Source organism: Schistocerca nitens, chromosome 1, assembly GCF_023898315.1.
Source record: "Schistocerca nitens isolate TAMUIC-IGC-003100 chromosome 1, iqSchNite1.1, whole genome shotgun sequence".
In the NCBI taxonomy this organism is placed as follows: Eukaryota; Metazoa; Arthropoda; class Insecta; order Orthoptera; family Acrididae; genus Schistocerca; species Schistocerca nitens.
Genome location: NC_064614.1, coordinates 1,188,999,146 through 1,189,021,833, shown reverse-complemented (window position 1 = coordinate 1,189,021,833; position 22,688 = coordinate 1,188,999,146). Strand labels below are relative to the sequence as shown.

The 22,688-nt window shown below is 42.5% G+C and overlaps 1 protein-coding gene across 1 annotated transcript in view; it reads right to left on the bottom strand.

Moving 5' to 3' along the window:
* LOC126239291 (estradiol 17-beta-dehydrogenase 2-like) overlaps positions 1–22,688 on the bottom strand; it is a 206,157-nt gene that overhangs the window by 738 nt on the left and 182,731 nt on the right. The window contains exon 7 of the mRNA XM_049947850.1: positions 21,500–21,592. Within this exon, the coding sequence (XP_049803807.1) occupies positions 21,500–21,592 (93 nt within the window). The remainder of the gene's footprint in view (positions 1–21,499; positions 21,593–22,688) is intronic.

Below are 22,688 nucleotides of genomic sequence, written 5' to 3'. Positions count from 1 at the left end.
GTGGTCAAGGTGAAATTTTTTCAGTTTATTTTCAGTTTTTACTTTGCTGTCAGACATTTTAAATCACTGGTTAAGTGAACAAAAATTTTTGATTGCAGCATTATGCAGCTTTTCCTTTGTTAATGACAACCCTAGTGTTCTGTAATGAATATCATTTTCTCTTCTGGTATTTTAATTATGTGCATCGTTATTCGTTTTGAACTGCTGTGGATTATATATAACAAACTTCATGAGGGAATAAATGTACTGTGAAGCAGTAGTCAAAATGTGTACCTCCACAACCAGATGTCTACAAGATGTTCTTGGGTGAGCACCACATGTCATTCTCACAGCACGCTTTGGTCAATGAATTTACCCCAGAACATCATTCCATGTGAGAATACTGAATAAAAATATGCAAAATATGTCAGGTTACTAATTTCTCCCAAAGATTTGCAATGACTGTAAGTGCAAATGTGGCTGAACTAAGTTTTTTAGGATTTCCAGAATGAGCTTTGTCATGTTTAAATTCTCATCAGTGTGGCCACCTCAAAATTTTTAAGTTTCCATCCCATTTATTATTTTCTCACCCTGTGTTACACTTATTGTTCGTGTAGTACCCTTAGATGTGCAGAACTGGATATGTTGTGGCTTTTTTAAGTCGAGGGTGAGACCATTTGCAGGTAACCGGTCACCTGCAAAAAGAGCTGAACTCGCTTGTTGTATATTACAGAAAAGATTGTTTATATACAGGGGGAACAATACTGGACCTAAGATTGATGCTTAGAGATCGACATACCAGATATGACATTATCTCTGGGTTGGCTATATCATCAATCCCACAAACCCTCAGCATATCTAGAAGAATATTGATTCACACACTTAAAGATCTTAGATATGATACAGAAAATACCAGCCATCCATATGTTTTTATTTAATGCTTGTAAAACTTGATGACGGAACATGTAATTGGAATTGTCAGTAACTCTTTTTAAATCCAAATGTAATTTTGTGAGGATATGGTTGTTGCTCAGGTGAGATACTATTCTACAATACGTCATTTTCTCAAAAAGTTTGTAAAATGATGTCAATAGCGATCAGATCGGTAGTTAATGACATCTCTCTTACCATCTTTCTTAAAGACAGGATTAGCAAAGGCATATTTCAATCTTTGTGGAAAAACACCTTGACTGTTGATGTGTTACAAATTTCACATAAGAGAGGGTTTATTATATGAGAACAAATCTATAATACTCGATCGGAACTACCATGAAACCCCGGGAGCTTTTATTTTTGAGAGAATATATAATTTTCTTCATTTTAGTAGGAGATGTTGGTAACACATTCATATGAATGCATTTTATGAGAGTTTTTTCCCAACATACTGCTGTGATTTTTCTCTTAAACTGTTTTTCTTTATACTTTCTTCTCTATTTAAGGAAGGATTATTAAATATGTTTGCTACCTGTGGCTCATCAGTTACATCCCTACAGTTCAGTTCAGAACTGATGTTACCCTTTCTGTGACTGAAGAGTTACCAACATGTGTATCTGTAGATGTATTTTACGGTCCAGTAGGCCGATCAGACTGCCACAAGAATTTATATTGTTTTATTCTTCATGTCACGTTTAAAAAAAGCTGTTTACACCTGAGTCAGATTTTTTTACTGGTTGTTTCTGGTTTAGATGAGATGTTACCATTTCTCTGTGACATTAGTAAATGGGACTGATTTACACAGAGAGACAAAGCAAAAGTGGCTTTAGCCCGCTGTTGCCTGTACCAAAACTGTTTACTGTGTGATTTCCCACTCCGTTATTACAGTAAGGCAAGCCAATAGGAGACCCTATACCAAGTCTTTATTAGACACAATTTCTTCAAGATATGATTAGCAAAATATTCTGTGACTTTTAACTTAGAATGCTTCGCATTGGAAGATCAATTGTATTGCGGTTTCATGCTTTTCACGGCCGCCGAGTTGCAAGTCTTTTCAGTTGGACGACTTATGTATCGATCATGATGAGGACAACACAATAACCACTCTCCAAGCGGAGAAATTTCCAACCTGACCGGGAATCGAATCGAGGTCCGCTGCTTGGCAGTCAGACGCGCTGAACATTTAGCTACCCTTAGTGAAGGAGTGCACTTAATTTCTTCCGCAGATTCGGATAATTTTTGTTTGTTTCGTGGTCATGAGACCACACAACTTTTAATTATCGAACAAATCATCTGACTAGCTAACTGACTAACCAAATATCCTACTTACTAACGAGTGAACTCATTAACTAAAAAACTCAGTCACGAATCTAATTTTTTATAATAAAAATTAATATGTGGGTTAATATTTGTAAAACTCTAATTTCTCTCTCAATCTCCACCCTGTTAGCGAATCAAAATTTACGAAGTAAGTAAGAGTTTTTTATTTATCCATAACCATTTTCCACGCAAAAATGAGAACATGGGTTTTCTTGAATGACAGCGCCAACTACCAAGAATCAAAACAGATGTTTAAGACAAAATGTAGATAGTTTTTTATGTAGAATCTGATTCTTCAATAAAAAATGGGGGCTCCTATTTGAAATTTTCAAGTTGCCTCCCGCCCCACCCCCAGGGGGCTGGGGTGGAGTGCTAATTTTAGCACCAGTGGATTTCCCCACCAGAATAATCAACTACGGATTCTACACATTTTTTCGTGTGAAGCTTATTTTTCGGGTTATTCTGATTTGTCAACTTAAAATTTACACCTTGTATACCGTAGAATGTCTAAAGTTTATGATACAGGCTACATTAATCGTGCAAATATTTACAAGTCGGTAGAGCAGTTCAAAAATGGTCGCGACTTAGTGACTGACGAACACTGTTCCGTCCGACCAGTTGCAGTTTTAACTCCCTGACTTGAAAGTCGAACTGATGACATTAATCGTGCCGACCGCTTGTGACTGTGGAAATGATTGTTAGTAAGGTTCAAGTTAGTACTGCTACAGTTCATAACATTATCTGTAACAAGCTGAAGTACTGCAAAACATGTGCAAGATGGGTCCCAAAAGAGTTGACGCGGTTACACAAGGAAACGAGGTTGAGAGAGTGCAAGAGCTAAAGGAACGTTATTAAATGGAAGGTGAGCACTTTCTCATCAACATTTTAACTTATGAAGAAACTTGGGTTCACTATTATGGGCCAGATTCACAAAGCATGGAGTGGAAGCACACCAACTCATGTGTCTAGAAAAATTCAAAACCCAAGCATCAGCAGGAAAAGTCATGTTGATGTTGTTTAGGGATGCTGAAGGTCCTGTTTTTTGTGATTATCTCGAAGAGAAGCGTACAATGAACAGCCAATACTATTCGGATTTGCTTTCAAACAAGGTGAAGCCAGCCATGAGAGAGAGACGTCGTGGATCTCAGAGGAGAGGTGTGATTCTCCAGCAAAACAAAGCACGTCCTCATATTGCTCAACTAACCCGTGAAATCATCGACAAAATGGACTGGGAAGTACTGCCTGATCCCCTTTACAGTGCTGATTTAGCACCTAGTGATTTCTATTTGTTTTGTGCACGGAAGGAGGCATTACGTGGGAAGAGGTTCCAGGACAACGAGGACGTGAAAAAGTTTGGGGGAAATTGGTACAAACATCAAGATAAAGAGTTCTATGGAGCCGGAACAGAAAAAGCTTGTAGCCCGTTGGAACAAGTGCATAAGTGTTCAAGGGGCTTATGTTGAAAAGTGGAAAAGTATTGTTTTGCAAAAATAAACGCTTTTTTCTCCAGACCAATTTCTCTCTTTAATTATTGAATGATCCTCGAACATTAGATCCAGGCATATTTGAAGTTATGCACGAGACAAACATTCAAGGAAACCTTCCACATTGCCAGTCAGAACTATGATACCAGGGCTCTCTAAAACGCATAAAGGCTATATTCATATAATCAAGCAATAGATAATACCAAGATCTAATAACAGTGATTCAAAATAGCAGATGTAAACACTCAAGATGGTCAAAGACAAACGAACTGATTGTGCGCCATTTTAGGATGGAAAGGAAGTGTTTTGAGAAGATCTTTACTGTGATGCAACACTTAAACTGCATGTTTTCGTAATATAAAATGGAATACAAAATGTTTACATACAATATGGATAAAAACAATGGTAGAATATGGTTTCACAGGCAGATATGAAAGGTTAATATCTTGTGCAAAATCTTCAAACGTGTGTGAATTCCTAAGGGACCAAACTACTGAGGTCATCGATCCCTAGATTTAAACACTACTTAAACTAATTTATGCTAAGAACAACACACACACCAATGCCCGAGGGAGGATTCGAATCTCCGGCGGGAGGAGCCGCGCAATCCGTGACATGGCGCCCTAGACCTCGCGGCCACTCCGTGCGGCGTTAATATCTTGAAAATACACTCAATCATCATACGAATTCGATCTTTGCACTAAAATGAAATTATTTATCAGACTAAATACAGATTTTGAGTACAATAACACACGGGTTGCTTATTGTTGTAAGGAATTTTAGTTACAGGTTTCTGATCGTTAACAAAAATCCGATCTTTGCACTAAAACTGAAATAATTCTCAAAATATTTAAGATTCTGAGCAACAAACATATTGGGACTGCTGTCAAGACTTGATAGTTCCATAAGCTTAAAAAGATACTCGCATCGCTAGCATATTGGAGCTACTCATAAAAATTGCATTTTACGCTTGACTGGTGACTACCAAAGTTCAATAACTGTACCACTCCTTCTGAGCACAATGGACTCTCAAATTAAATATTTTCAAATCTGAAATGTCCGTAGAACTTATTAAAATATGTGCAGCCTACTGCTTGGCACTACTGAAAAAACTTTAAGTTCAGTTCTAGAACATTACAAATCACACTTATCCACTGCTGCTCATCTAACTTACAGTCTAAAGGGAACTTATCAACGAGAATAGTTTGATCATTTATGTCAAATTAAACAATCATATTTACACACCTACTTGTCAAAAACCGTTCTGTAAAACCGATATCAAGGTCAGCCAAACATCTTAGTGTCCCTCTGTGCTAATGTATTAACTTCATCTTGCAGTTTAACATGTTTTTCATATTCTGCTGATAATACTATATCACACTGACACACTGTGGAAACTGCATGCCACTGCAACGAAATGGCGTATTCACAATACTAATACACGTTTGTATTGGTCTGAAATAAAACTTGCTTCCTTTCGATTCAGTTTTTTCGTAGTCAATCGGTACAGAAACCTCGTGCTGGAGTATTAACTTTATCTCGCAGTACAAAGGTTTGTCACCTTCTGTTAATGCACAGTGAAGATTACATGCCGGATTAACCCCATACATCGCCATTTTACAGCAAAAATGTAACGAACTACGCCATACAGCTCAATGTTACAGCAAAATTGAAACGAAATGCCCTAAAGATCACGATGTTACAGCAAAAATATAGCCAACTGCCCAGTGGGGACAATGATGGTCAGTTTACAAGGTTACCATCATTATCCCTGGGACAATGATGGTTCATTTACAGGATGACTGCAATTATCGTTGGACACTATGATTTAATTTAAAGCCCGACCATCTGTACTCATAAGACAATGATGGTCAGTTTACCTGGTGACCACCATTATCCCCTGAAGGTAGCAATGATGCTCAGTTTGGAAGAAGAGCACCATTACCCTCTGGAGGACAATAATGGTCAGTTCACAAGGTGCCCGGAGCAATGATACCGAGGGCAGTGAAGTTCAATTTATGGGGTGACCTTTATTATTTATTTATTTATTGCCAAATTATAGACCTGTTACCTGATGTTTAAAACAGGTCGTACATCTTACAATTTTCGTTTTTCTACTTTTTACAGTTTTCTTTCCTTTTGTTTTATCTACAAAATTTACAAAGAATGACACTTTTCAAAATAACAATAACTTAAGGTTGAAATATAAATAAAATTTTGTTGTTTTTTAAGAAGAATATAGAAAGAAGATAGGATAGATGAGAGATTTGTTAGTACCATCACCAATGTGACTGACGGTGAATACCTCGGAATGGTTTCTTCGAGCCGTTGACCGCCAGTCACACACACACACACACACACACACACACACACACACACACACACACACACACACAAATGGTTATTAATAGAGAAATAATGTTGCTTATCCTATTTGTTACTAATCCTATGTATTAACTACTTTAGGTGCGCATCCATGTACAGCATTTGGGGTTTTCTTGGCTAGATTGCTAGCAATTTGCTTATTTACTGTCACATCTCAGCTTCCTTCTCCTGTTCCTCCTCATTGTCACTATTTTCACTGTCACTGTGGGTACCGCTGTCCATCCTCTGGAGATTTCTGTTACGCTGCATATAGGCATGTCTGTGATGTCGTGTCCGCATATACTCTTCATGTGTTGTTTTTGAAATACTGTTTGTCAGTGCGTTTATTTGTGCCCATTGTTCTTCGTCTCTTATTGCTGTGTATATATCTATGTCTGTATCTGTGTAACCTAAGTGTAGTGTATGTCTGTTGTTCGCGTATTGCCCGCAGAAAAAGACAGTGTGTTCTGGGGAACCTTCTTCCCCGCATGTGCATGTAGGTGTCTGCCTCAGACTCACGCGGTTTAAGTGCGTGGGATAAGGTCCGTGCCCGGTTAAGAAATGTACCATACCGCGGCTGGGATCGATATGTTTCATTCTCAACCACTCCCTTATGTCAGGGAGGAAGTCGTGCAGTCTACGTCCCTTATCACTTACATCCCACTCACCTTGCCATGTATCCAAACGCTAACTTTTAAGGTGACGTATCGTATCTATGGCCACACCGGTTATTGTGTGTACCTTATCTAGTCTCCCCACCTTTAACCAGTACCTTGCAGCTCTGTATTTGATCGTGATGTCTATGAGGCATATTCCGAGCACCAAACACTGTGCATCCGCTGAGGTGGTACCGAAGGCTCCAGATAACCTAAGTAGGACACTTCTCTGCCCTCGTCTGACGGATGCTTTGTTGGCGACCACGTTCAGTCTATGTGCCCGCGTGCTAGCTGCAAAGCTGAGTACTGATTCGAAGAGCGCACAGTGGTATGTACGTTTGACTGGTAGAGGTAGTCTGTACTGTTTTGAATTTAGCCTCACCAGTTTGTGGAGTATTTTTTCTGCTTTGTCTGTTGTTAGCCTTATGTGTTCGTGGAAATTCAATTTTTCATCTATGTGTACCCCAAGATAGCGCGTAATGCGTGCTCGTTTGATGTTTGTGTCCCCAATTTTAACCGAAGGATTCCTTTGGAGTGATCCTTTCAGTAAAGTGTATGTTGTTTTGTTTTCGGCTATCCTGAGTTTGTTGTTGTGACACCACTGAGTAATTGTTTGTAGTAATCCACTGGCTTTCTCTTCTAACTGGGCTCTGTTGTTTGCAGTGACTACAACTAATAGGTCATCTGCGTAGGCGACAATTCCGTCTGACCTGTCATCCCCATCCAGAAGCTGTAGGAGGGGTTCGATTGTTATGTCCCAGAAGATAGGGCCGCAGATCGACCCTTGAGGACAGCCTGTGGTAATTCTTTTAATTACTTTCCGGCTGTCCATGTGCCATTCGACTACTCGGTCTTTACAGTGGTCTAGAAAACTGTTGTACAGTGATTGCGGTACCTCCAGATGTCTTAGCCTCTGAAACCGTGCTGGCCACCAAAGATTATCAAATGCTCCGGCAATGTCAATCATTATTGCCATCGCGTATTTCTGTTTTGTGTTGTTAACTATGTGCAGGGCCTGGTTGATGGCATCATCTATTGATCTGACAGATCTGAAGCCGAACTGGTGTTGGCTCATACCCCTGAAAGCTCTGTGTGTTTGCAGGCGCTTATACAGTAGCTTCTCCTGAATCTTTACTAGGGTGTTTATTAGGCATATTGGCCTGTAAGTCTTTGGATCTAAAGGATCCCTGTCCGCTGATTTCTTAATAATGACTGCTTTGGAGGTTTTCCCTACTGTAGGCACCCTGCCCAGCCGTAAGGCATCGTTCAGTAACGTTGTTAGGAACGGGGTGATCTGCGGTGCTAGTTTTTTCAGTGTTTCCGAGTGGATACCATCTGGTCCAGGTGCTTTTTTGTTTTTGAGATCTGAGATTGCCAGCGCAACCTCTTCTTGCGCAAAAGGACAGGTGACAGTTGCAGTGTTGTATGGTGTGTGTAGGTTTTCTCTTAGTGTTGCATGATATTGTGTGTCTGTATCGATAACGTCGTCAGGGAGCAGTTTATACAGCAGAAACTCCGCTGTATTCCTCCATCCCCTCGTCATCGTGCCGTCATCCTGCCTTAGCGTTCCCAGAAATAGTGGGGTTTTTATCTTCTCTGTCAGTATTTTGTGTTGTTCCCCCCACATATTTTGCTCTGTTTGTGTTGTTACAAATAGCTCCCATTGTTGTCTACGCGTGTTGTATAGGGTCTGTCTATATAAGTCTTGTGCATGCCTATATGCTTCAAGTCTTATTCGTCTGTCCCTATCCCTATCCCTATCCCTATCCCAGATACTGTTGGTTGGTGACAATGATGACAGGTTTGAAAGTGACAGTCATTTTACAAGATGACTACCATTATCTCTGGCGGCCAATGATGGTCGGTTTATGTAATGTTAACAATTGTTTTTTTTTGGCTGGTAACTATTGCACTATGCTTGGGTGTTTCATTTTAGTGACCCATATAACACAACAGTGACATAACGGATTCTCCTCTCTTGGATTAGAACATCATGCAGTCGAGGTCAACAACCCTCATGTGATGTTATCATGATGTCATAACACTCCGCAAAAACGAACGAGTGTCTTCCAAGCTGGTTTCTAGGCATTGTTGGTCTCAATTGGCGTATATGCTCTCTTAATCTTGTGGCGAATTCTGAGGCTGTGATTGTTATCATCTGCCATGCTGTGCAGAAATTCTCCAGGTAGGCGTAACGTTTGTCCATACACCAGTTCTGCTACTGTTGCTTTCAGATCACTTTTGAATGACGTTCGTAGACCCAAAAGTACGATAGGTAGTGTCTCTCTCCAATTCGGTGTTGCGTGACGTCTCAGTGCTGCCTTTAACTGTCGATGAAGACGTTCAACGATGCCATTTGATGCGGGGTGGTATGCCGTGGTGCGTATGCGTTTCTTACCTAATAACGTAGCCAATGCTTTGAAAACGTAGCTTCAAATTGTCGTCCTTGATCAGTTGTAATTTTCAGTGGAACTGCAAACCGGGCAATCCAACCACGAAAAAATGTTTGAGCTATAGTTTCTGCAGTGATGTCCTTCATTGGAAATGCCTCAGGCCACCTAGTAAATCTGTCAATCACCGTGAGGCAATAACTGTAGCCTTCCGATGTCGAGAGTGGGCCGATGATGTCAACATGCACAAGGTCAAAACGCTGATTTGGTGGAAGAAATGTGCCTAATGGTGCCCTGACGTGCTGTGTGATTTTATTCCTCTGGCACGCCAAGCATTGCTTCACAAATGTTTTACCGTCTATGTGCATACATGGCCATACAAATTTTTGTTTGACCAATCTGAGTGCGGCTCTTACTCCTGGGTGTGACAGATTGTACACTGATGCAATTGCCTGTGTTCTGAATTGCTGTGGCACAAATGGACGTATCTTTCCTCTTGCTACGTCACAGTACAATTCAATGCTTGCTTCGGGAAATGTCACGAGCTGTAGCTTTAATCCTTTCTCTTGTTGCAATAGATCACGCAACTCACTATCACATTGTTGAGCATGCGCGAGGGCGTCGTAATCAATGGCCTTTGTCACCGCTTCCACCTGTGCGATGTCATCTGCTACTGTGGACACTGCTTCTATGCGAGAAAGCGCATCAGCTGGAACATTTAGCTCCCCTTCCACATACACAATGCTGGTCGTGAATTGGCTGATATAATCTAAGTGTCGCAGCTGCCTGGGCGATGCTTTCTCTGGCTTTACCTTAAAGGCATAGGTAAGCGGTTTATGATCTGTGTAAATCGTGAACTGTCGCCCTTCTAATGCGCGTCTGAATTTTTTTACTGCCGCATAAGCGGCGTACAGATTACGGTCATATGTTGCCCAACGTTGCTGAGATGGTGACAACTTATGACTATAGAATGCAATGGGCTGCCATAACTGATCAATTTGTTGCTGAAGTACGGCACCAATGGCAGTGGACGAAGCATCAACCATGAGAGCGAGTGGAGCATGCGCGACCGTGTGTGCTAATTGTGCGGCCTCTGCTATAGCATTTTTTTTGGCGTGAAACGCGGTGTCCGCCTCGATAGTCTAATGCACACTGTGGTTAGGTTTATGTGCGCCTTTAAGTAGTTCATTCAATGGTGCAGTTATCAGTGCATGATTGCGAATGAAGCGTTGGTAGAAATTCACTACTCCAATGAATCGTCGTAATTCTCTGTGACAGGGCGGGGGTATTTGTTTATGGCCTCTACTTTACTGTGTGGCGGTCGAATACCCTGTGCATTCACCAAATATCCTAGAAAGTGGACCTCTTTCTCACCAAAAACACACTTGGCAGGATTAATTACTAGTCCATGTGTGCGTAGGCGGTCAAACATTTGTGCCAAATGCTGTAAGTGCTCCTCTTCCGATGCAGACATCACCAATAAATCATCTATATACACATAGCAAAAATCTAAATCTCTTGTAACCTCATCCATAAAACGTTGGAAGGTCTGGGCGGCATTACATAATCCGAATGGCATTCGGGTGAATTCAAATAGACCGAATGGTGTTGTCACCACTGTTTTAGGAATGTCTTCTGCAGCTATAGGGATCTGATAGTAAGCTCGAACTAGATCAGTGGTAGAAAATATAGTCTTACCGTGAACATTTGCAGAAAAGTCTTCTACACTCCTGGAAATTGAAATAAGAACACCGTGAATTCATTGTCCCAGGAAGGGGAAACTTTATTGACACATTCCTGGGGTCAGATTCATCACATGATCACACTGACAGAACCACAGGCACATAGACACAGGCAACAGAGCATGCACAATGTCGGCACTAGTACAGTGTATATCCACCTTTCGCAGCAATGCAGGCTGCTATTCTCCCATGGAGACGATCGTAGAGATGCTGGATGTAGTCCTGTGGAACGGCTTGCCATGCCATTTCCACCTGGCGCCTCAGTTGGATCAGCGTTCGTGCTGGACGTGCAGACCGCGTGAGACGACGCTTCATCCAGTCCCAAACATGCTCAATGGGGGACAGATCCGGAGATCTTGCTGGCCAGAGTAGTTGACTTACACCTTCTAGAGCACGTTGGGTGGCACGGGATACATGCGGACGTGCATTGTCCTGTTGGAACAGCAAGTTACCTTGCCGGTCTAGGAATGGTAGAACGATGGGTTCGATGACGGTTTGGATGTACCGTGCACTATTCAGTGTCCCCTCGACGATCACCAATGGTGTACGGCCAGTGTAGGAGATCGCTCCCCACACCATGATGCCGGGTGTTGGCCCTGTGTGCCTCGGTCGTATGCAGTCCTGATTGTGGCGCTCACCTGCACGGCGCCAAACACGCATACGACCATCATTGGCACCAAGGCAGAAGCGACTCTCATCGCTGAAGACGACACGTCTCCATTCGTCCCTCCATTCACGCCTGTCGCGACACCACTGGAGGCGGGCTGCACGATGTTGGGGCGTGAGCGGAAGACGGCCTAACGGTGTGCGGGACCGTAGCCCAGCTTCATGGAGACGGTTGCGAATGGTCCTCGCCGATACCCCAGGAGCAACAGTGTCCCTAATTTGCTGGGAAGTGGCGGTGCGGTCCCCTACGGCACTGCGTAGGATCCTACGGTCTTGGCGTGCATCCGTGCGTCGCTGCGGTCCGGTCCCAGGTCGACGGGCACGTGCACCTTCCGCCGACCACTGGCGACAACATCGATGTACTGTGGAGACCTCACGCCCCACGTGTTGAGCAATTCGGCGGTACATCCACCCGGCCTCCCGCATGCCCACTATACGCCCTCGCTCAAAGTGTTCAACTGCACATACGGTTCACGTCCACGCTGTCGCGGCATGCTACCAGTGTTAAAGACTGCGATGGAGCTCCGTATGCCACGGCAAACTGGCTGACACTGACGGCGGCGGTGCACAAATGCTGCGCAGCTAGCGCCATTCGACGGCCAACACCGCGGTTCCTGGTGTGTCCACTGTGCCGTGCGTGTGATCATTGCTTGTACAGCCCTCTCGCAGTGTCCGGAGCAAGTATGGTGGGTCTGACACACCGGTGTCAATGTGTTCTTTTTTCCATTTCCAGGAGTGTATATGTGGAACTGGGTACCGGTCTGGAATGGCCCTTGCATTGAGTTGGCGATAGTCACCGCAGGGGCGCCATTCATTCTTCTTTTTAGGCACGATGTGAATTGGGGATGCCCAACTGCTACTAGAAACTCGACAGATACCTTGTGACAGCATGCTGCGAAATTCCTGCTTTACCACTTTTAGCTTTTCAGCCGTTAATCGTCTACGTCGAGCGGGAGTTGGCGGCCCTGGCGTGGTAAAAATGTGGTGGACGGTTGTATGCTTGATTGGTGGGAGAGTGGGCGATTGCTGTGTGATTTCGGGGTATCCTTTCAGTAATCGTATTCATAGTGTGTCGCCTGTGACTGTGCGTACCTCTAGTGGTGTGATACAACGGACTTTTCCTGTTGTATGCAGACTAGTAGTCAAATCTATTAGTCGCTGACGTCGCAGATCTGGCAGTAAGTCGTAGAAGGGCAAAAAATCTACTCCGATAATAGGCTGTGATATATCTGCCACTGTAAATTGCCATTCAAACACACGGCGTAGCCCCAAGTTAAGGAATAATGTTACTCGACCGTATGTTCTGATTTTGGAGTCATTGGCGGCGAATAGATAACAGTCGTCGCAGCTCCGGCGTGATAGGCGGTTTGCTGGATATACGGATACTTCTACGCCTGTATCGACGAGAAACTGTAGTTTTGTTTCGCGGTCTGCCACAAAAAGTCGGAGAGTGTTTGCACTGGAAGTTATCGCTGCTACGGTGTCTGCTTCATGTTTCCACTTGCAAGGTGGCGTACACTTTCGTGCATCATTACCAAATGTCTTGTGGTACCAGCATAAGTTCTGTAGTGATGGTGATCGATTGCGACTTCGTGGCCGTCGGCGTGATTGTAGGGAGACTAGCGTCACTGTGGGCGAATTTTCTTGTTGTGGCGTTAATGCTGAGACACTTGATGTGGGATACATTTCAATTAACCTGTCGGCCGTTTGTGCCAGTGCGTTTAAATCGCCTGCACATACCGTGAGAATGTTTTGAGTATCTGACGGCAACCGAGACAACCATATATTTCGTAGCACATCATCGGTTACAGTGTTAGTTGCCAGTGTGCGCAAACGTCGTAAGAGTTGTGATGGAGTGCGATCTCCGAGTTCTTCAGTGCGCAGTAGCTTCTCTAGCCGTTTTGCCTCTGATTGTGACAAACGCTTTATTAATGCGTTTTAAATGGATGCATAACGATCGGTATCCGGTGGTGCGGCTAGGATATCCTGTACTTCCGCTGCCAGATCTTCTGTAAGTGCTGCAACCACATAGCTGTACTCAGTTTCGTCCGCCGATATTTGTGCGAGGACGAACTGACTTTCTAACTGGCCAAACCACAATAGAGGGTTATGTAACCAGAATGGTGAAGGTTTTATCGTCACCCTGTTAATTGCACTGCTAGCTTCAGGTTGAATTGAGACTGGCGAATCGGTCATTATCGTGCTGAAACGAGCGCGACGCGGCTGGCGCGGAAGTTACAAACGTGGACGTTGCGGAACTTCGTTAAACGCTGAAGCTGACGCGGACGTTTACGTAGTTCGTCGGGGTCACCAAATGTGGGTGATGTAGAAAACAATTCCTTTATTCCCACATATATTTAGCAATAACTTAACACTACACACATGACTGAATTGTGTAGACATGAACATCACGGAATAACTAACAAAAGCTAAGTCAAAGAATAACTATATCACCGCACGTAAATTAACACTTCACGGAATGTTTATGAAACACTGTACACTTGTAGGGATCGATTGTCAGAAATAGGTCACTACACCAGCATGGAGGGTCACTATAATGTTCGCTGACTTTTATATCGGTATTAGAGGCGAGTTTTTAACAAATTTAGATGTGCGATAACATTGTTTACCTTTATACAAATAATCAAATTATTCTCATCAATAAGTTTTCTTTAAATTAGATCAGTAGCAGTGCCCATGTACGTTTCGCAGTGTTACAGAACGAATTTTTACGTACTTTGGTCCCTTTAATGCGTGCCACAAAGATCAAATTGTTGTTGTCAACTAATGTATAACTTATTTAATTTGTGACAATAGGGGAACCATGTGTATTATAACGAGTAATATAGATAATTTAGATTTTGATATATTTAATTTGATTGTTTATTGTGTTTAGAAAGTGTGGAAGAATAAATGAACACTGGTCATTGCCATTGTACCTTAACCTCTATGTATTATTTGTAGCGCCAATATACTAATCATGTGTATTTTTTTTAAAAATCTTGTAGAGTCTTTTCTGGCCATTGGGATTCAGTTCGAAGTGGGACACATCTCTGAAGACAATTCTATTCCAGTCAGTGATATTACAGCCCGAAGACTTGACTGGAGATGCTCCTGATAGCGCTGGGGTACCAACCTGACTGTCACATGCCATACAGCGCGTCAATCAGGAGAGATGGTCTGGGGTGCCATTTCTTCTCGTAGCAAGACCCCTTTGGTTGTCATCCGTGATTTCCATCCCATTCAGATAATTCCTCTGTGGTGCCTCGTTTTTTGTTCTAGGAGTGTATTTTAACCATTCAAACCATGTTCATTAATGGAAACAAAACTTGACACACTTATATTCTCGGACAATATATATTTCTTATTTGGAAAATGGCGAATATGGCGACTGCATGGAACGCAAATGCTGACCAGACTGTTGTAGTTACGCCTTAGAAATTTCCTTTTTCTTAACCAGATTTTGCTGACAGACAAAAAATAAGAGAGTAGTGGCTTACAGTGTTCGTGAAGTGGACTTAGCCGGCAGATTACTGTTATGGCTGAAATCCTACATATTTTGAGACTTCTAAAAATTTTTGTGGAAAGATCGAATTTTTGTTCACAATCATAAATCTGCAATTATGTTTGAGCATTACACCTAAGAAACTTGTGTGTGCGTTTTTGTACTTGAAATCATTTACTTTTTTAACAAATAATTTTATTTTGGTGCAAAATTGAATTTTTGTGGTGAAATATTATATTTTCGAGTTATAAATTTTCCATCTCTGTGTGTGGAGTCTTGTTCCACAAGTGTTTTTGACCATGTTGTACGTAAACATTTCGTATTCCGTGCATTAGGAAGGAATCCGTGCTTATTACGAAAATATACATCTTATCTTTGGTCAGTTCGTTTGTCTTTGCCTATGTCGTGTACATCTGGTATTTATGAACATTACGGTTAATTCTTGGTATTATTTAATTTTGATTATGCAAGCACAAGACGTAAATGTTTTAGTCCGGCCGGCCATCACAACTGACAACAGTAAATGTAGCAGCCTTTTTCGAAAGTTTGTAAGTACGTAACTACGATTGGGCCTACATCGAATGTACTAAAAATCGACGTTGGCTAGTGAATATTACAGATTTTGTTTTTCTAGTTTTGTACATCATGCATTATCTTCTTCCCTCTTAAAATGTTGTTTGTCCAGGTTTGTGTTTGTTCATAAACCCATTTTTGCTTTGGGCCACATTAATTGCATTCTTCCTGTAGTTGCCAATAATTGCCTATTTTTTGGGCGCTTGCCTGCTTAGCGTAGTATTTTAGCCAATATTTGTTTTGCGCACTTACAGGCCCTGACAGGTTCGTTTTGGTACATCACCTTATTTAGTCCTAAAGACAGAATGTGAACTACCTGTTAAGGATGTTTTGAGTCACATGTGTTTTGTGCTTAGGATGTTGTTTTTGAGCCACATGCGTTTTGTGATAATTTAGGCATGAGAATACGAGTAGCACTGGGGCACTTTGTGAGCTCACCATCATGTTTTAGCTACTAATTTTGACAGATGTGTGTGTGCGTGTGTGTGTGTGTGTGTGTGTGTGTGTGTGTGTGTGTGTGTGTGGACGCATCGCGAAAGAATTATCCAAATGGGACGGGGTTCGGTAGATTTGACACAGACATACAAATGATTAGAATTTCAGAAATATCGGATGGTTTATTCAAGAGAAGGATCGTCTGAAATTGGTCAAATCAGTAACGCAATGGCAAACCTTTCGCCCTTATGCAAGCAATTAATCGGCTTGGCATTGATTGACAGAGTTGTTGGATGTGCTCCTGAGGGATGTCGTTCCAAATTCCGTCCAGTAAGAGCGTTTTCTTCCCACTATCGGACTTCTGACTAGTTTGATGCGGCCCGCCACTATTTCCTCTCCTGTACCAACCTCTTCATCTCAGAGTACCACTTCCATCCTACGTCCTCAATTATCTGCTGGATGTATTCCGATCTCTGTCGTCCTATACAGTTTTTGCCCTCTACAGCGCACCTTCTAGTACCATGGAAGTTATTCCCTAATGTCGTAACAGAAGTCCCATCATCTTGTCCCTTACTCTTGTCAGTGTTTTCCACATATTCCTTTCCTCTCCGATTCTGCGCAGAACCTTCTCATTCCTTATTATCAGTCTGCCAAATTTTCAACATTCATCTGTATCACCACATACCAAATGCTTCGATTCTCTTCTGTTCCTGCTTTCCCACAGTCCATGTTTCACTATCATGCAAATCTGTCCTCAGAAAGTGCATTCTCAGAAATTTCTTTCTCAAATCAAGGCCTAGGTTTGATACTAGTAGACTTCTCTAGGCTAGGAGTGTCCTCCTTGCCAGTGCTGCTCTGCTTTTTATGTCCTCCTTGCTCCGCCCGTCATTGGTTATTTTGCTGCCTAAGTAGAAGAATTCCTTAACTTCATCTACTTTGTGACCATCGATCCTAATCTTAAGTTTATAGTTGTTATCATTTCTGTTACATCTCATTACCTTCGTCTTCCTTCGATTTACTCTCAGTCCTTATTCTGTACTCGTTAGACTGTTCGTTCCATTCAGCAGATCATGTAATTCTTTTTCACTTTCTCTGACGATAGCAATATCATCAGCGAATCGTATCATTGATACCCTTTCACCTTGAATTTTAATTTCACTCCTGAACCTTATTTCCATCATTGCTTCTTCGATCTACAGATCGAAGACTATATCCCTATCTTACCTCCTTTTTAATACGAGCACCTCGTTTGTGATCTTCCATTCTTATTATTCCCCCTTGGCTCCTGTACACGTTGTATATTACCTGTCTCTTCCTATAGCTTACCCCTATTTTTCTCAGAATTTCGAACATCTTGCATCCGTTTGACACTGTTGAACGCCCTTCCCAGGTTGACAAATCCTATGAACGTGTCTTGATTTTTCTTTAGTCTTGCTTCCATTATCAAGCGCAGCGTTAGACTTGCCTCTGTGGTGCCTTTACCTTTCCTATAGTCATACTGATTGTCATCTAACACTTTCTTTTCCATCCTTCTGTATATTATTCTCGTTAACAACTTGGATGCCTGAGCTGTTAACCTGATAACGCTTTAATTTTCGTACTTTACCGCTCTTGCAGTCCTCGGAGTTGTGTGGATGATACTTTTCCGAAAGTCAGATGGAATATCGCCAGACTTACAGACTCTGCACATCAACGTGGATAGCCGTTTTGTTGCCACTTCTCCTAATGATTTTCGAAATTCTGATGGAATGCGATCTACCCCTTTGCCGTATCTTAAGTCTTCCAAAAACTCTTTTAAATTCTGTTACCAGTACTGGATCCTTATCTCTTCTAAATCGACTTAGTTTCTTCTTCTATCACGTCAGACAATCTTCCCCCTCACAGAAGCCTTCAGTGTAATCTCTCCACCTGTCCGCTCTCTCCTCTGCAATAGTGGAATTCCCGATGCACTCTTAGTGGTACATCCCTTGACTTTTCATTATTCTGAGTCAGGCCTTTCGACAATCATTTCTTTTTCCATTTCTTCACATTTTTCATGCAGCCATTTCGTCTTAGCTTTCCTGTACTTCATATTTATTTCATTATTTTTGTACTTTCTTCTTTCATCGGCCAACTGAAGTCTTTCTTCTGGTATCCTTTGTTTCTTCGCAGTTACTTTCTTTGTATCTATGACTTTCTTTCCAATTTCTGTGATTGTCCTTGTTAGAAACGACCACTCTTCTTCAGCTGAACTGCTTATTGAACTATTTCTTATCGCAATATCTATATCCTTAAAGGACTTTAATTATGTCTCTTCATTCCTTAGTACTTCCATATCCCACTTCTTTGCGTACTGATTCACCCTGACTAACGTCTTAAACTTCAGCCTTCTCTTCATCACACTAATACAATTGTGATCTGAGTCCATATCTGCTCCTGAGTACGCCTTACAATGCAGTATCTGGTTTCGCAATCTTTGTCTCACCATGATGTAACGGTGTTGATTTGCTGTCGTTTCTGATGAGAAAAACCTAACTGTTCACAGAAACACACTCTCTGTCCTACCTTCTTATTCATAACGAATCTTGCGCCCGTTATACCATTTCCTGCTCATGTTGATATTATCTATACTCATCTGATCAGAAATCCTTGTCTTCTTTCCATTTCACTTCACTGACCCCCCCCCCCCCCCTACATCTAGTCTGAGCCTTCGCATTTCGCTTTTCAGATTATCTAGCGTCTGTACCAAGTTCAAGCTTCTGACGTTCCACAGCCCGACTCGTAGACTGTTATCCTTTCGTTGGTTATCCCCCCCTTGGCAGTCCCGTCCCGGAGATCGAAAGGGGTCCTATTCCGGAATCTGTCGCCAATGGAGAGATCATCATGACACTTTTTCAGCTACAGGCCACAAGTCTGTGGGTACACATTATGTGTCTTTAATACAGTGGTTTCAATATCGTTCTGCATCCTCATTTCTTTGATCATTGCTGATTCCTTCTTCTGTAGGGGCAGTTTGCCACCCCAAGGGCAAGAGAGTGCCCTGAACTTCTGTCCGCTCCTCTGCCCTCTTTGACAGGGCCGTTGCCAGAATGAGGTTCGCTTCTTATGCCAGAAGTCTTCGGCTGCCAATGTTGATTTTTATTTAAAATTCAAGAGCTGGCGGCGTTCTAACTCAAAACCGAGGACGTTTTGTTTACTAACCAGAGACGCTACGGCTAGACCATGTGTACAGAGTGTATCACATCGTCAAAATCGCAAGATGGTTGGAGGGCCCTGCTCATAATGTCCCAAACGTTGTCAGTTAGTGGAAGATCTGGTGACCTTGCTGGCCAAGTTGGGGCTTGGCAGTCACAAAAACATGCCAGAGAATTTCTCGACATTTGTTGATGGGCATTGTCTTGATATAAGTCCAGGAATGGCTTGCCATGAAGGACAACAAAACGGGGAGCAGAATATCGTTGACATACAACTGTGCTTAACAGTGGGGCGGACGACAGCCAAAGGGGTCCTGCTATGATATGAAATGACACCTCAGACCATTACTCCTGGTTGTCTGGCCATATAATGGGTAACAATCAACTTTTTACCCCATCACTGTACAGTGCATTTACAGACATGTCTTTGTTGGTCATCGGAACTCAATTGGAAGCTGGACTCACCATTGAAGACAATTCTGTTTCAGTCAACGAGATTCCGGGGCTCGATGACCAGTGAAGACTTGTCTGGAGACGTCCAGGACAGTGGCAGGATAACAAGCTGACTGTCACCCACTATGCGATCTGACAATCAGGAATGATGGTCTCGGGTACCATTTAATTCCACACCAGGCCTCTTTGGTTGTGATCTGCGGCACCCTTACAGCACATCCGTACATCGACGGTATTCGTTGCCCTTCGTGGCAAGCCATCCTGGGCTTACATTTCAGCAAGATAACGCCCTTCCGCACACGGCGAGAGTTTCTGCTACTTGTCTTTGTGTTTGCCAAACCCTACGTTTGCCAGCGGGGCCTGCAGATCTCTTCCGAATTGAGAACATTTGTAGCATTACAGGCAGATCTTGCCAACCTGTTTACGGTTTTGTCAATCTAACGCTCCAATTTGACGGAATTTGGCACGATGTCCATGAGGAGCACATCCAACAACTGCAAATAACTCTATCAATCAATGCCAAGCCAAGCCTAATAACTGTATGTATAAGGGGCAGCAGTCGACTAACATGTTATAGGCGTGCTTAGTTTGTGAGGCTCTTTCCCTTGAATAAATTATCGATTTTTTCTGAAATTGTAACATTTTTTGTCTGCAGATGTGCGTCTCATCTGTCAATTTCCGACCCATTTGGATGATTCCTTCGTGGTGCGTTTTTTTCTATTAGTGCGTGTATTACATGTGGAAATACGGCAAGTGATACTATTTGCGTAATTTTTTTTGAATGAATATTTTTGGACATGACTCAAAACATTCAAAGCTTTCTAATGCTTTTTAAGATGGCAGAAAGTATCTGATCGTTGAAGATTTTTGAACATGGTGCTATTTTCAGTTTGGATACTTTTGAACATGGCGCAAATATCAGATGGTTTGGATATTTTAGAACAAGGCACCATAATGGACACAATCGCAAGTGATATAATTCTGGCATCTCCAGTATTTTGGAACTTTCAAAGATTTTTATCTAGTTTTTAATTTTTTTATGTTTTCCCATCATATTGAATTTTTTATTTTGCTGCCAACATCATCTTGCACTTTGCAATTTCCTGCTTACGCCATTTTGGATTTGCGGATTTACCGCCATCTGAAATCTTAGGATTTTAGTTTTCCTTCGACTTCAGCGACGGGACTGGATGTGTGACTAGTGGATGCTGCTAGATCTGTGTGCTGGCGCCCCCACAGCCATTTTACTCGCCAAGGAACACATTAATTCTCTTCCTCTTCAAGAGAAATGAAACTTTCTGAAATACGTACTCGCCATCATGTCGATTAGAACAGCATGTTCCTTTCCGTACAACTGGTCGTGAAGATGAGTCAACGAATTTTTTATTTTTTTTATCGTTTTTGCTCAGCATGACTATAGTAACAGAAGATGTTTATTACAGGAATATGATCGCGCTGACTGTGTAGCATGCCACGGGATGCGCAATGTGGGAACCACTGTACAAGGGAATTTTGACACATTATAACCCGGCCATAATCGATAGTGAAATAGCTAGCTGGAACACCAGAAGGAACAACCGGGAAAACACTACCGATTATGAACATACGTTTAACACAACGTCTGAAAATACGGTACTTCCAAACAACGACCAGAGCAGTTAAGACCAAACATAATTTGATGCGAGTTTTGTGGTGTCTCTCTTGCGAGAGTCTTGAGTTTTAATGCAGATAGCTATGCTGGAAGAATGTTTGCCGTTGGCTCTGTGCACTTCTTTTAGCGCTTTTGGAAAGGATTTTGAGAAACGCCGATTTTCTCAAGTACAAACCTGTGTATTACGGCCGACGCAGGCTGACACCATCTCGTCAATCACCTCTGAGATGTTCTTCAAAGCGATCGCCTTGGACGCTCTGAGAATTACCTGGTAGGACAGACTGTGTATTAGTTTTCAGATCAAAAACAGTGAAAAATGAAAAGCTGCAGAAAGACATATGATTTTTTTAGTCGATGCGTAGTACATGCGAAAGCAGGGTTACCAGGATTAAATAACAAGTGTCACACAATTTTAAAATTACGCAAACATTTTGATCATTTGATGTTTTTGGCTGGTCTACCCTCAAGAGTAGGTTTACCTGCCTAACTCGAAACGTTTTGTTGCTCTTGGTGCACTCGGCATCTTTCCTTTACCTCGTATGAGTGTTACGTATGTATTAAGTGAAGATGATGTGATGAGGTGTGTGGTTATTCTAGTGATACGTTTGCGTTGACAAGCAAAAGACTGAAATTCATGATGGCATATAGTCGAATCTCCTGCCCAATAGCCCCAAAGTGGACGCAGAGCGTAATGGCTCCATTTGACGGACAAATCGTAATCAGGAATGCTAATGCCCTCACTCCATGAGACACTGTGGAGAAGCGACCGCTACAAAAGGAGAAATATTGCCAGTAGCCGGTCGATGTGGCCGAGCTGTTGTAGGCGCTTCAGCCTGGAACCGCGCGACCGCTACGGTCGCAGGTTGGAATCCTGCCTCGGGCATGGATGTGTGTGTGATGTCCTTAGGTTAGTTACGTTTAAGTAGTTCTAAGTTCTAGGGGACTGATGACCTCAGATGTTGAGTCCCATAAGTCCCATAGAGCTCAGAGCCATTTGAGCTATTGCCAGTAGAGGTACAACTAACACGGGGGTAGTGGGGGGGGGGGGGTGATTCCAGTGAGTAGGTTGCAGTAGTTATGAATAAATGAAGAGGCTTGCACGGGATAGATTTGCATTATGAGCTGCATAAAACCAGTCTTCAGACTGCAGACCACGGCAACAGCAGCACTCAGGCGTAGACCTAGGTTAGTTATTGCCAAACTTTTGCACTTTATGGTCACATCAAAACGGTAGACTTGGTGGCAAGTAATTTCTTAGAACTGGTTAACGGTTGTTGTAGGAAGAGACCTAACAGCGAGGTAATCGGTCTCATAGGATTAGGGAAGGACGGGGAAGGAAGTCGGCAGTGACCTTTCAATTTGCC